The 15,307-nt window shown below is 37.2% G+C and overlaps 1 protein-coding gene across 1 annotated transcript in view; it reads left to right on the forward strand.

Annotated features, from left to right (window-relative positions):
• Window positions 1–15,307, forward strand: part of LOC103270342 (protein piccolo) — a gene marked incomplete at its 3' end in the record, with an annotated part of 73,052 nt that overhangs the window by 13,971 nt on the left and 43,774 nt on the right. The window contains 2 exon segments of the mRNA XM_021717170.1: window positions 1–1,795; window positions 2,164–4,178. The exon segment at window positions 1–1,795 is cut by the window's left edge and continues 20 nt beyond it. Coding sequence (XP_021572845.1) covers window positions 1–1,795; window positions 2,164–4,178 — 3,810 coding nt within the window.

Below are 15,307 nucleotides of genomic sequence, written 5' to 3' on the forward strand. Positions count from 1 at the left end.
CCTAGAAAAAAGTTAACAGTAACTGCTCCAGTGACTCTAACTACCACAGCTACACCTCTGTTTGATGCTGTTACTACTGTAGAGACCACAGCTGTTCCAAGGAGTAATGGTTTACCTATAACAAAAATATGTACCACTGCACCTCCTCCTGTCCCTCCTAAACCATCTTTAATTCCATCTGGACTTGTATTTACCCATAGACCTGAGCCAAGCAAGCCTCCAATTGCCCCCAAACCAGCAGTTCCTCATCTTCCAGTAACTACACAGAAACCAGCAGATATACACCCCAAACCAACAGGTCTATCTTTAACTTCAAGTATGACCTTAAATTTAGTGACTTCGGCAGATTATAAATTGCCTTCTCCTACCTCCCCACTCTCCCCACACTCTAACAAGTCTTCACCAAGATTTTCCAAATCCCTTATGGAAACTTATGTAGTGATCACATTGCCATCTGAACCTGGGACTCCAACAGATTCTTCAGCTAGTCAAGTAATTACCAGTTGGCCTCTGGGGTCACCCCCCAAAGATCTGGTTTCCATTGAACCGGTGTTTTCTGTAGTTCCTCCCATGACAGCTGTTGAAATTCCAAGTACTTTAGAACAGACCCCGTACATCTCCGGAGTTTTGGAGACATTTTCTTCTGCCCCTGTTGCAGCACCATCTTCTTTTCAAGCAGCCCCCACTTCAGTTACACAGTTTCTGACAACTGAAGTTTCCAAGGCTGAAGTTTCAGCGACCAGAAGCACAGTTCCTAGTGCTGGTCTCAGCAGTGTTTCTATATCAATTCCTCCAGAGCCTCTTGCTCTAGATAGCCTACATTTAGAGAAGCCTCAGTATAAGGAAGATGGAAAATTGCAACTTGTTGGCGATGTCATTGATTTGCGTACAATACCAAAAGCAGAAGTTAAAGCAACTGAAAAATGTATTGATCTTTCTGCTTCTACCATGGATGCAAAAAGGCAGATCACAACAAATGAAGTTTACGGGAGACAGATTAGTGCCATCCAACCCTCTATTATAAATCTCAGTGCAACTTCATCAGTCGTGACTCCTATATCCCTGGTCACTGAGGCAGTGACCTTTGTCACATGCACAGCAACTACAAGTTACACTACAGGCACAGAAAGCCTAATGGGTATAAAACATGCAATGACAACACCTCTGCAGCTCACTACATCAAAGCATGCTGAGCCCCCACACAGGATACCCAGTGACCGGGCCTTTCCTACAGTTAGGGAGGAAGCACCAATAAACTTATCTCTAGGGACTCCAGCACATGCCATGACATTGGCTGCCACAAAACCTGTCACCGTGCCTCCTGTTGGTGTCACAAATGGATGGACTGATAGTGCCACATCCCAGGGGATCACTGATGGGGAAGTAGTGGATCTCAGTACAACCAAGTCTCATAGAACTATTGTAACAATGGACGAATCTACTTCAAGTGTGATGACCAAAATAATAGATGATGATGAAAAACCTGTAGATTTGACTGCAGGAAGAAGAGCCGTGTGCTGTGATGTGGTTTATAAATTACCATTTGGAAGGACCTGCACAGCACAGCAGCCTGCAACTACTCTTCCTGAGGATCGTTTTGGTTACAGGGATGACCATTATCAATATGATCGATCAGGGCCATACGGCTATAGAGGGATTGGGGGAATGAAACCATCCATGTCTGACACAAATTTAGCAGAAGCTGGACATTTTTTCTATAAAAGTAAGAATGCTTTTGATTATTCTGAAGGAACTGATGCAGCAGTAGATCTAACTTCAGGGAGAATTACCACAGGTCAGTATGATGTGGTAGCAGACCTTTCCTTGAAATATCATTATGGTGTTCCTCATCTCATTTCAGGATGAAAATGTGGTCCCTTTTCCAATTTTGTTACTTTTTTTCTTTCTTTGGATGTTTTAGCAACATATTTTGGAGTACATGTACGCTTTTGTTTCTTCAAATTTTTAAAAAATTTGTTCAGCTCAGAGTCGCCTGCATGTGCCTGCATGTTCAACATTGCTTTTATTCTGCATCTAAGTAGGTTAACCTTGGATTTGCATGCAGCCCCATTCATTGTGTTCATCAAGATGAGAGAGGGCTTTCACACCCAAAAAGCATCATTCATTCTGGGAACTGGACTATAACTCTGCCCTGTATTTCAGGTGAGGTAATGGATTATTCAAGCAAGACTACAGGTTCATATCCAGAAACACGACAAATCATTTCAGGAGTCGGGATTAGTACCCCGCAGTATTCCACAGCAAGAATGACACCACCTCCAGGACCCCAGTATGGCGCAGGGAGTGTTTTGAGGTCATCTAATGGTGTGGTCTATTCTTCAGTAGCAACTCCAATACCCTCCACGTTTGCTATCACCACACAGCCTGGCTCCATTTTCAGCACCACTGTGAGGGATTTGTCTGGTATTCATACAACTGATGCAGTGATTTCATTACCCACCCTGCACCAGAGCCAGCCAATGCCTAGATCATATTTCATAACAACAGGTGCATCTGAAACAGACATTGCAGTAACTGGTATTGATATCAATGCCAGTTTGCAAACTATTACTATGGAAACTCTTACTGCTGAGACAATAGACTCTGTTCCCACCTTAACCACAGCATCTGAGGTGTTTCCTGACGTGGTGGGAGATGAGAGTGCTCTTTTAATTGTCCCTGAAGAAGATAAACAGCAACAGCAGCTAGATTTGGAGCGTGAGCTCCTGGAACTGGAAAAAATTAAGCAACAGCGCTTTGCTGAGGAATTGGAGTGGGAACGTCAGGAAATTCAAAGGTTCCGAGAACAAGAAAAGATCATGGTTCAGAAAAAGCTAGAAGAGCTGCAGTCTATGAAGCAACACCTTCTCTATCAGCAAGAAGAAGAGAGGCAAGCCCAGTTCATGATGAGGCAGGAGACATTAGCTCAGCAACAACTGCAGCTTGAGCAGATCCAACAGCTGCAGCAACAGCTTCACCAGCAGCTAGAGGAGCAGAAGATTCGCCAGATCTACCAGTATAACTATGACCCTGCTGGAACTGCTTCTCCACAAACCACAACAGAGCAGACAGTTTTGGAAGGACAGTATGCTGCCCCAGAAACCAGTCAGTTTTGGGCAACTGAAGAGGCAACCACCACAGCTTCAGCTGTTGTGGCGATTGAAATACCACAAAGCCAAGGATGGTACACTGTCCAGTCGGATGGTGTCACTCAGTACATTGCCCCGCCTGGCATCCTGAGCACTGTTTCTGAAATACCTCTAACAGATGTTGTTGTAAAAGAGGAAAAACCACCCAAAAAGAGAAGTTCTGGTGCTAAAGTCCGAGGACAGTATGATGAAATAGGAGAAAATATGGCAGACGATCCCCGATGTTTTAAAAAGATAGTTGACAGTGGTGTACAAACTGATGACGAAGATGCCACAGATCGCAGTTATGCAAGTAGGAGGAGAAGAACCAAGAAGAGTGTGGATACAAGCGTCCAAACTGACGATGAAGATCAGGATGAATGGGATATGCCTACTAGATCAAGGAGGAAAGCTCGTGTAGGGAAATACGGGGACAGCACAACAGAGGCTGACAAGACCAAACCCCTTTCCAAAGTCTCCAGCATAGCAGTTCAAACAGTAGCAGAGATTTCTGTGCAAACTGAACCGGTTGGAACCATAAGAACGCCTTCGATACGGGCACGAGTGGATGCCAAGGTAGAAATAATTAAACACATTTCAGCACCCGAAAAGACTTACAAAGGGGGCAGTTTAGGATGTCAAACAGAAGCAGATTCAGACACACAAAGTCCTCAATATCTGAGTGCCACATCTCCACCCAAAGACAAGAAACGCCCAACACCTTTAGAAATCGGTTATTCTTCTCACCTCCGGGCAGATTCCACACTACAGCTGGCTCCTTCCCCGCCCAAATCCCCCAAAGTCCTTTATTCACCCATCTCACCACTTTCACCAGGCAAAGCCTTAGAATCAGCCTTTGTACCTTACGAGAAACCCCTCCCTGATGATATAAGTCCACAGAAAGTACTGCATCCAGATATGGCTAAAGTTCCCCCAGCAAGTCCTAAGACAGCCAAGATGATGCAGCGTTCTATGTCTGACCCCAAGCCTCTGAGTCCAACAGCAGACGAAAGTTCCAGGGCTCCTTTTCAGTATACCGAGGGCTACACGGTAAGAGTGATTCTTTTCAGTTGGAAGACAATGGATGAGTTGATGTGAAGCATGTGTTTGCAGACTTTAGGAAGCAATAAAGCTCCTGGTACCTTAGAAACCTAATACCAAATGTCCGTGAAGACTGTTTCACTACTCATTCACTTAAACATACATTCAACCCCCAAAAGTAAACATATTATGTGAAGCAAAATGAGTTTATTTTAAGAAAATGAGATTGAAAATTTTATTCTTATATTAAAATTTCCATATATCAACTGCAGACTGATTTTAATGAGTATAATTAATATTTATGTTCAAGCATGATGAAATAAGCATTAAATATAATCAGATAAGGCAAAAGATGACAATAAGTTTAGACCAAAGATACTGTAACTCTTTAGTGAGAAGGTCATTAAAGATCATCTAGTGAACTTCCTCTTCCTCCAGCCAGAATGTTTTCACTTAAAAGCTTGAAACATTTATTCAAAAGAAAGCATTTTTGGGGCAGCCAAACAAAAGTGTAATCATCATGGTTCACTCCTGTTTATTTTGTTTCTGGGAATTTTATTAATCTGAACTTAAGTAAGCCTTAGCCCTCGTGCTTACAGAAGCAAAAATAACTTTTTATGTTCTTTGAATAGTAAAAAGTAATTATTTTAAAACATGCCTAGAGGGGAAAAGAACATATACAAATATATACAAACATGATCTCTATAATTGAGAATAAGAAATGCTAATAATCAGATATAAAAGCAGCTATATTCTACTTAAGAAAATATAATGAAAACAATTTAGTAGATGATTGGCAGATATAATAGTTCAATTTAGAATAAGACTTGTAAGCTCAAATAAAAGTTCCTCTAATGTATGATTACAGAACTCTAGATCTTTGAACCCTGGAAACTTCTAAGAAGGTTTTTCTGAGGTATTGCTATATTCCCACTGACCCACATATGTTAAATATTGGCTGTGGACTGAAAAATATATCAAGATATATGACTATAAGTCTACTTGTGGTTAATATGGACATGTCAATAGTTATATTAATAAATTACAAATTCATTTCTAAGTTTTCTAGTTTTCTATTGTCATTATATTATTATGTGTTTTTTCCTCGAATAGTGTAACTTAAAAGTAAACTCTCTTCATGTGTGGGACAGAGGTTATAACTATAGACTCAGAGAACACCAGTGCATTGAAATACCATCCAGTGTACAGAGTTATTTGACACAAAGCTTTATTTCTAGAATTAAATCTATTGTAAAAAGTTTTAACTTAGTTACAATGTGTAAGTATTTATTTTTTTATAGCTGTGGCCTGTAAATTCACTTAAAGTGTTATACTGATAACTTTGAAAAGTGTTTTTCAGCAGTTGTTTTTAAATAGTGAAGCTTCTGTCATTAGACAGAATAGGCTTTTTAGTTAATCTAGTGAACATTTACTTAATAAAGTATATCCCTATAAACTTAATTCAAATGAACTGAGTTAAAGAAGGGACTCAAATCATCAATACTTTTTCCTCATAGCATTTACTTTGGATTTGGAAAGGTATTTCCATTTGGAAATGGATACAATAGGTTTTGTAGGTTGTATTATTGATTGTGTCAATGCTGCCAAACTATTTAATGTAAAAAAAGTTGAGTAGAATTACCAAGTAGTACCCAGAGCCTGAAAACTCCTGGGTATATTGAGGCTTGGAGCACAATTCATAGTTACTTGTTTCAGGTGGTCAAACTGAATGCATACTTTACTGTGGAATTATAATATAAAAACTCAAAGATATTGGTTATTGCATGTAGATCATTTTATATGCAGGCAATGTTTTTAATACTTTCAATACTATGAGTCTAAAATGTGAGTTTTATAATTTGTTTCTAGGCAAATGTCTAGACATATTTTGACTCTATTTTAGAGTAAATAAAATTAATTTCTGAATCATAAGTGTGAATTACTAAGTATTAGCTGTACTAAAAAAATAATTTTCTATAGTTATGTGAATTTAATTTAAGAAGTCAAGCTCAGTAATTTACAAACTGTTAATTTTCACAGACCAACAAAGTTGAAAAAAATTATGCCATTCACTACCTAGTGAATTGAAACAACATAGTGACACATATAAAATAATACAGTGTAAAAGATAAGTTTTATACTGTATCAGATTCTGTGTCAGCATCTCTTCATTATGAAAGTGTCAGGAGAAGTTTCATAGAAGAAGTTCTGAGTCATGAAGTTTGAGACCTCTGTTGGATCATGAGTAGAAAAATAGAGGTTATTCTAAATAGAAGGAATAAAATGTACAAAGATCGAGACTGATGGCCAGACATAAAGCAAAGAGGCGGGAAATAAGGCTTACTGTAAATGCATCTAATGAAGTGAGTGGGGACCAGGTCACAGAATTTCTAATTTGCCGAATTACAGAGTTTGGTTTTACTGCCCTTGACTATGGGGATCATAGAACAGAGTCACCCTCATTTTGTATTATACTGGGTAGTAACCCCTGGGCTCCTTCCACTCTTGCCTTCTCTACAGTCAATTCTCTAAATACACCTTGAGTAATTTTCCAAAATGTACCTCAGCTTGTCACTCACAGTACAGATTAACTCTCCCATAGTCTCATCAAATTCAGAATGTTTCAGCAAGGCCCCGTATGACGTGGTCTGCCTGCCCCATGACCTTATTCTTCATTCTTCATACTTTTCCCCTCATTCTGCTTCAACCACTGGCCTTGCTATTCTTAGGACATGCCAACTTCATCCCCCACTGATGTCCATGTCCGAATCTCTCTCTTCCCAGATCTGTGCATAACTCACTCCTGTGTTAAGGTTTCTGCTCAAATTTTCCCTATACAGAGAGGCTTTCCTTACTTTATTCTCGAAATAAGCCTACCTATCACCATGAGTCTTCATCACTGCCTCTAAATTTCTACACATTACTTATTAAATGCTATGTTTTATATTTAAGTAAACATGACCCTTCTTATCCAATAGAATATCAACTTTATAAAAGAAAGAATTTTGGTTTTTTTGGCTGCTATAGTCCCATTTGTCTAGAACAGTGCTTGGCATGAAGTAGATGTTCAACACTTGTTGAATAAATGTGTTACAGGGAAAATTATAATTACGGAGGCAATGGGATGAGACATATATTGAAAGACTCTGGATTCTTCTCTTTTCATGGCCATATTTGGACAATGAAATCCTAGCAAGTCCTATTGATACTCTAAGTTGATAGGTCCTTTGTTTAAATTATCACTCTCACTTTGTTTATTTGTATATAGTCTTCTGAAACACTGAATACATGTTTTAAGCTATTAGTGAGTCTCTCCAGTCACATATCAGTTAAGAAAACAGACCTAGAGTTGACTGGTGACTTTATCATGGCTTCTTATTAAACCAATACCCCAGCTAGAATTAAAATGCTAGACATCACACTTTATGGTTCTTATACTTTTATTAATTTGTTCTAGATTTATTGAACATTTTTTGCTAATTCAGTGGCATGCTAGGTGTCTTTTTATCCTGTCATTTCCTCTGATGTCCTTAAAAATCCAATTTAAATATTCATCAATTAGATTTGTTCATTTTAAAAATTAATTCTTGCTAGTTTTCACTCATTATCTCTTTCATTCATTGCTGTTTTTCAGCCACAGTAGTAAACTGTAAAGGTACAGACTGAACCAGTGGCAGAATTCATATTAACCTCCAACCACTGGGGTCATTTTGTTTTGTGTGTTTTTGTTTTTTGGGGTTTTTGTTGTTGTTGTTGTTTTGTTTTGTTTTTGTCTATATATTACATTGGTTTGCTAGTAGTCCCTTAAACAACAAAAATGTATTGTCTCTCAGTTCTTGAGGCTAGAAGTCCAAAATCAAAGTGACAGCAGGATCGATTCCTTCTGAGGGTTTGAGGGAAGGATGTATTCCAGGCTTCTTTCTTAAGCTTCTTCTACTCTCCTAAACTTGTTGTTGACCATCTTTTTCCTTCATTTCTTCACTATTTTTCCTCTTTACCTGTCTCTGTTCCCAAATTTCTCATTTTTATGGGACCTACACTAATATACTCATTTTAACTTGATTATCACTGTAAATACCCCCTGTCAAAATAGGTTCACATTCTGAAGTATCAAATGTTAAAACCACAACTTATCTTTTTTAAGGGGGCACAATTCAAACATGTCAAAGTACTATCTTTAAATACTTTGCCAAATAGCTTTAATAAATATGGATAAAATAAAACATTGTCAAAAATACAAACACTAAGAGATTTCATTATCAATAAGAGTATTTTTATTATTTTAACTTTAGGGGTACATGCACAGGTTGGTTACATAGGTATATTGCATAATGGTGACGTTTTGGTTTCTTTTGAACCGTTCACCCAAGTGAACATGGTACCTAATAGGTAGCAACCCTTGTCCTTTTTGCTCTTCCCTTTTTAGGAGTCCACAGTATCTGTTATTTTTGTCTTTATGTCTGTGTGTACCCAATGTTTAGCTTTCACTTATAAGTGAAAATACATGCTATTTGTTTTTCTGTGACTGTGTTGATTTTCTTAGGATAATAGCCTTCAGCTTCATCCTTATTGCTGCAAAGGGCATAATTTCATTCATTTTTTTATGGTTGTATAGTATTCTATGGTGTGTATCCAGTCCTCTGTTAATGGGCACCTTGATTGGCTTCATGACTTCGTTATTGTGAATAGTGCTGTGATAGACATGCACAGGACAGGCGTCTTTTGGGTAAAATGATTTATGTTCCTTTGGGTATATACCCAGTAATAAGAGTGCTGGGTCAAATGGTAATTCTATTTTTAGCTATTTGAGAAATCTCCAAACTGCTCTCCATGGGGCTGACCTAGATTACATTCCCACCAGTAGTGTGTGAAGCGTCTCTTGTCTTTACAACCTTTCTATTAAGAATATTCATTCTAGCCGGGCTCGGTGGCTCAGCCTGTAATCCCGCGCCTTTGGGAGGCTGAGGTGAGTGGATTGCCTGAGCCCGCGGGTTCGAGACCCGCCTGGGCAGCGAGACCTCATCTCTACAATAAATCAAAAAAATCAGCTGGGCATGGTAGCGCATGCCTGTAATTCCAGCTACTTGAAAGACTGAGGCAGAAGGATTGCTGGAGCCCAGCTGGTCGCGGCTGCGGTGGCCGAAAGCGGTCACTGCACTCCAGTCTGGGTGACAGAGTGAGACTCCAACTCAAAAAAAAAAAAAAGAATAGTAATTCTGACTAGTGTGTGATGGTATCTCATTGTGGATCTGATTTGCATTTCTCTTATATTTAGTGAAGTTGAACATTTTTTCATATTTGTTGGTTGCTTGTATGTCTTCTTTTGAGCAGTGTCTATTTGTGTACTTTGCCCACTTTGTAAGTTTTTTTCTTGTCAGTTTGATTAATTTTCTTATAGATTACGAATATTAGCTCTTTGTCAGATGTGTAGTTTGCATATATTTTATCCCAATCTGTAGGTTGTCTTTTTACCTACAGTTCCTTTTACCATGCAGTAGCTCTTTGGTTTAATTAGGTCTCACTTGTCAATATTTGTTTTTGCTTTATTTCCTTTTGAGTAGTTGGTCATGAATTCATTGTTGAGGCTGATGTCCAGAAGAATGTTTCCTCGCTTTTCTTCTAGGATTTTTATAGTTTGAAGTTTTATATTTAAGCTTTCATTCATCTTGAGTAAATTTCTGTATATTGGCAGAGGCAGAGATTCAGCTTTATTCTTCTGCATATGGTTACCCACTTTTCCCAGCACCATTTATTGAATAGAGTGTCCTTTTACCAATGTTTATTTTTGTTGATTATGTTAATTACTATTTGGTTGTAGATGAGCAGCTCTCTATCCTGTTTCATTGGTCTATGTGTCTATTTTTTTAGCAGCATCATGCTGTCTTGTTTACTGTAGCTTTGTAGTACAGTTTGAAGTCCAGTAATGTGACGATTTCTGCTTTGTTCTATTTGCTTTGAATTGCTTTGGATTTTATGGGCTCTATTTATATTTGACATGTATGTAATAATTGTTGTTTTCCCCTAATTCTGTGAAAAATGACACTGGTAATTTGATAAGGATTGCATTGAATCCCTAGATTGCTTTGAGTAATATGGACATTTTAATAATATTGGTTTTTCCAATTCATTAGGAGGAAATGCTTTTCTATTTATATCATCTTTGATTTCTTTCATCAGTGTTTTGCAATTCTTGTTGTGGAGGTCTACTCCTAGATTAGATGTATTGCCGATTTTTTTTGTAGCTATTGTAAATAGGATTGTTTTTTTCAATTTGGTTCTTTGCTTGAACATTGTCGGTGTATAGAAATGCTGCTGATTTTTTAACATTTATTTCGTATACTGAGACTTTACTGAAATTGCTTAGCAGGTCTAGTAGTCTTTTGGTAGAATCTTTAGGATTTTCTGGGTATGGAATCATATCATCTGTGAAGAGAAATAATTTAACTTCTTCTTTTCCAATTTTCATACTTTTTATTTTTCTCTTTCCTAATTGCTCTGGCTAGAACTTCCAGTACTATGTTGAATAGGAGAGGTGAGACTGGGCATCCTTTTCTTGTATTTCTTCTTGGAGAAATACTTCTAACTTTTGCCCATTAAGTATGATATTGGCAATGGGTTTGTCATAGATGGCTTTTATTATTTTGAGAAATGTTCCTTTGATGCCTGAATGGCTGAAGGTTTTTAATCAAGAAGGGATATTTGATTGTATTCAATATTTTTTCTGTATCTATTGAGATAATCATGTGGCTATTGTTTTTACTGTTTGTGTGGTGGATTACATTGATGGATTTGTGTATGGTGAGCTAACATTGTATCTCAGGTATAAATCCCACCTAATCCTGGTGAATGATCTTTTAAATAATATTGGTCTTTTAAATGTGCTGTTGGATGCAGTTTGCTAGTATTCTGTTTAGCATTTGCATCTATGTTCATCAGGGATATCTGTCTGTAGTTTTCTCTTTTTATTGTAACTATGTTATCAGAATAATATTGTTATCAATTTTTGTTATTAGGATGATATTGTGTTCATAGAATGGGTTGTGGCGAAACCCCCTACTCTTTATTGTGGAGAATAGTTTCTGTAAGATTGATACTAGTTCTGCCTTCTACATCTACATTTGGGAGAATTTGGCTGTGAATCTGTCTGGTTCAGGCTTTTATTGGTTGTTTTTATTTAAATTACTTGTTTATTTTTGTGATTTGTTATTGGTGTCTTTAGGGTTTCAGTGCATTCCTGTTTCAATCTTTGGAAGCTGTGTTTCCAGGAATTGTTTGTTTCCTTAGACTTTCTAGTTTATGCACAAAAAACAGCTCATGGTAGTGTATGAATCTTTTGTATTTCTGAGTAATTGGTTGTAGTGTTGCCTTTTTCATTTCTAATTGTACTTATTTTGGATTATTTCTCTCTGTCTCTCTTTGTTTTGTTTTGTTTTGTTACTTTGACCAACAGTCTCTCAATCTTGCATATTCTTTCAAAGAACCAACTTTGTTCTTTCAAAAAAGTTTTTGTATGCTTTTGTTTACAAAATTGTTTCAATTTCATTTAATTGTGATCTGATTTTGTTTGTTTCTTTTCTTCTTGATATGGGTATTTACTGCTATAAACTTTCCTCTTTGCACTAACTTTGCAACATTCCAAAGTTTTGGTATGCTTATATCTCTATTTTCATTTTTTTCCAACATCGTTTTACTTCTGTCTTGATTTTGTTGTCTACCCAAAAGTCGTCCAGTTTCAAGTTGTTTAATTTCCATGTATTTATGTGGGTATGAGTATTTTCCTTTGTATTAATTTCTATTTTTATGCTACTGTGATCAAGAAAGATGCTTTTCTTTTTTTTATTTTTTAGATATATTTTTTATTTTAGAGTTGTGGGGTACAGTTAAGTGTTAGATATACAAATATGCATCATTTGGGCACCCTTGTTAATAAGGAGTGTCCCCCGTCCCCAGACAGATATTGACTTCTGATTTTGCTTCTTTGGAATTTATTAAGACTTGCTCTGTGGCCAAACATATAATCAATCTTAGAATTTATTCCATGTTCAGATGAGAAGAATGTATATTCTGTGGTTGTTGGGTAAATTTTTCTGTAGAGGTCTTAGTAGGTCCAGTTGGTCAAGTATTGAATTTAAGTCCAGAGTTCCTTTATTAGTTTTCTGCCCTGACAATCTGCCTAAAGCTGTTAGTGGAGTGTTGAAGTCCCATATTATTATTGTGTGACTGCCTCAGTCTTTTCTTAGGTCTAGTCATAATTGTTTTATAAATCTGGGTGCTCCAATATTGAGGATGTATGCATTTATGATAGTTAAGACTTCTCGTTGCTTTGAACTCTATCATTATGAATACCCTACATTTTGGTGTTTTTTTTTTAACTGTTTGTTTAAAGTCAGTTTTGTCTGATACAGTAATAGCAATCTCTGCTCTTTTTTGTTTTCCATTTGCTTAGTAGATCCTTCTTCATTCCTTTAGCTTCTTGGTGTTGTTAGCATTATGGTGGGTCTCTTGAAGACAGCAGAAGGATGGGTCTTTTTTTTTAATTATTATCCATTTTCCACTAGATCTATGTCTTTTAAGTGGGACATTTAGGCCCTTGACATTCAAAGTTAAAAGTGATATGTGGAGGTTTTTGTTCCTGTCATAGTGTTGTTAGGTAGTTACTTTATAGCCTCAGTTTTTCTGTTGCTTTATAGGGTCTATGGGCTATGTGCTTATGTGTGTTTTTGTGCTGTGGGTATCATTCTTTCATTTTCATGTTTAGAACTCTCTTAAACATTGCTTGTAGGACTGATCTGGTGGTGACACACTCCCTTAGCAATTGCTTGTCTAGAAAAGATGATTTCTTCTTCATTTTTGAAGCCTAATTTGGTGGGGTAAGGAGTTCTTGGCTAGTATTTCCTTACTTTAGGAATACTAAAAATGGGCCTCCAATCTCTTTTGACTTGTAAGGCTTCTGATGAGAGGTCTGCCGTTAATCTGATAATTTCTCTTGATAGGTAGTCTAGCCCTTCCCTCTAACCGCCTTTAAGTTTTTCTTTCATATTGACCTTGGATAATCTGATGATTATGTGCCTTGGAGATGATCATCTCATATAGTATCTTGAAGGCGTTTTCTGAATTTTTTCTCTCTGCATGTCTGTCTCTTGCAGGGTTCGGAATTTTTTCTTGAATTATGTCCTCAAATACTTTTTCCAGATTGTTTCCATTCTCTTATTCTCTCTTAGGAATGCTAATCAATTATAGGTTGCATCTATTTACAAAATCACATATTTCTTGAAAGATTTGTTTTTAAAAATTATGTTTTCTTTATTTTTGTGTAACTGAATTGGTTCAAAGGATCAATCTTCAAGCTCTAGAATTTTTTCTTCTTGTTAAAGCAACTTTATTTTGAAATTTATGCAGTGAATTCTTCAATTCCAGGAGTTCAGTTTGGCTCTTTCTTAGTATGGCCCAGTCCTCTTTTAATTCTTGGATGGTTTTTGTGGCCTCTTTGTTTTGAGTTTCTACTTTCTCTTGGATCTCATTGAGTTTCTTTGCCATCCATATTCTGAATTTTATATCTGTCATTTTGGACACTCTTTTTGGTTAGGATCCATTGCTTGTGTGATTCTTTGGAGGTGTTGAAACATTCTGACTGTTGATATGATTGGAGTTCTTGCACTGATTGCTTCTCAATAGTTGCTGACTATTCTGTTTTTTAACTTTGCTATTGTTGAGGTGGCACTTTTTCATATTTTCTTCTTTTTTCCTTTGTAGGTAGATTATAGTGTTTGTTGTGATGGTTGATTGGCTTCCTTTAGTCCCTTGCCTCCCTGTTTTCCCCCTGAGCCACAGGTGGCAGGGATGGAGGTAGTGGTGGTTGCAACTGAGAGGGGAATAACAAAGGCCTCTGGGAATTTTTCACTCAGTGGCGTTCTGAGCCACAGCTGTGTTTTTTAGTCAGGGGCAGGGCAGCTATACTGCACGGGAGCCTGTTGTGAAACAGGGAAGCCTCATTTGGCAGGTTCTATAGGGACATGGGTATGTATCATCTGTCCTGGAGGGGCACACCAAGACACCCCAACGCTCTACTCCCTCCCTTACCTGTGAGTTTCATGGGTGGATTTAAAACACTATAATGTAGTTTTTGTTTTTCCACAAGAAAATATAACTGTTTTGTTTTGTTTAGTTGTCTAGATCCCATTAGTCTTGTATAAAAACCACAGGCTCAAAACTAAATTCTGTATTTTGACAACATTTATGTATCCAAACAGTTTTATCTTGCAGCCTACTTCCTCTTACAAATTTAAATGTTTAACTTTGAGTAGAGATGGAAAAAAGTTACCACCTGTTTCCTTAAGTCCTTTCAGTTTTCTCTATAGAAAAATCCCCAGGAGTTGCAATCCAAATAAAATCAGAATATATTCCTTCCCATAGGGTTAAGCTTGGTACCTAGATATAACTTGGTAATATTGTATTTCCATTATGATGTAACAAAAGCATGGGAAGAAGTGTACGTTTTTATGAAAGGTAGCATGAAAGGAAGGATGTAGACAGTGATTTACTAATTTTTGTTAGTAGAACACTTTTTCAATTAAAATATTTTATGACAACCAAAGAGTTAAAAATGGGTAGAAACTGAGGAAGAATGATCAAATATCTATTTGCAATGATCAAATTATGTAACATTTATAACCTTCTATCACTGAGTCTGGCAATTGTAGATATCCAGTAATGCTGATTCTCTTTTTCTCAGGTTGACATTTGGCAGTATCAATAATTCCTGAGCAGAAAGTTGCCAACTATCATTAATGAACTTTATTTTATGGTTTAGTAAACATAATTATCAAATGTCCTAGTAATTGTACTTTTCATATTCTGTGGAGTATGTAATGCTACTTCTCTAGAAATTTCAGATTCTTTGTAGCCATTCTTGAATTTACTCTTTTGGGTCATAAGGCCTTTCTTGCTTGACCAATTTTTTTTTTTTTTTTTTTGAGTTGGAGTCTCACTCTATCGCCCAGACTGGAGTGCAGTGGCCGCTCCCGGCCACCGCAGCCTCGACCTGCTGGGCTCTGGCGATCCTTCCGCCTCAGCCTTCCAAGTAGCCGGAACTACAGGCTCGCACTACCACGCCCGGCTGATTTTTTGATTTACTGTAG

The sequence above is a fragment of the Carlito syrichta genome, unplaced genomic scaffold, assembly GCF_000164805.1.
Source record: "Carlito syrichta isolate Samal-C Ts95f unplaced genomic scaffold, Tarsius_syrichta-2.0.1 Scaffold107914, whole genome shotgun sequence".
NCBI classification, from domain to species: domain Eukaryota; kingdom Metazoa; phylum Chordata; class Mammalia; order Primates; family Tarsiidae; genus Carlito; species Carlito syrichta.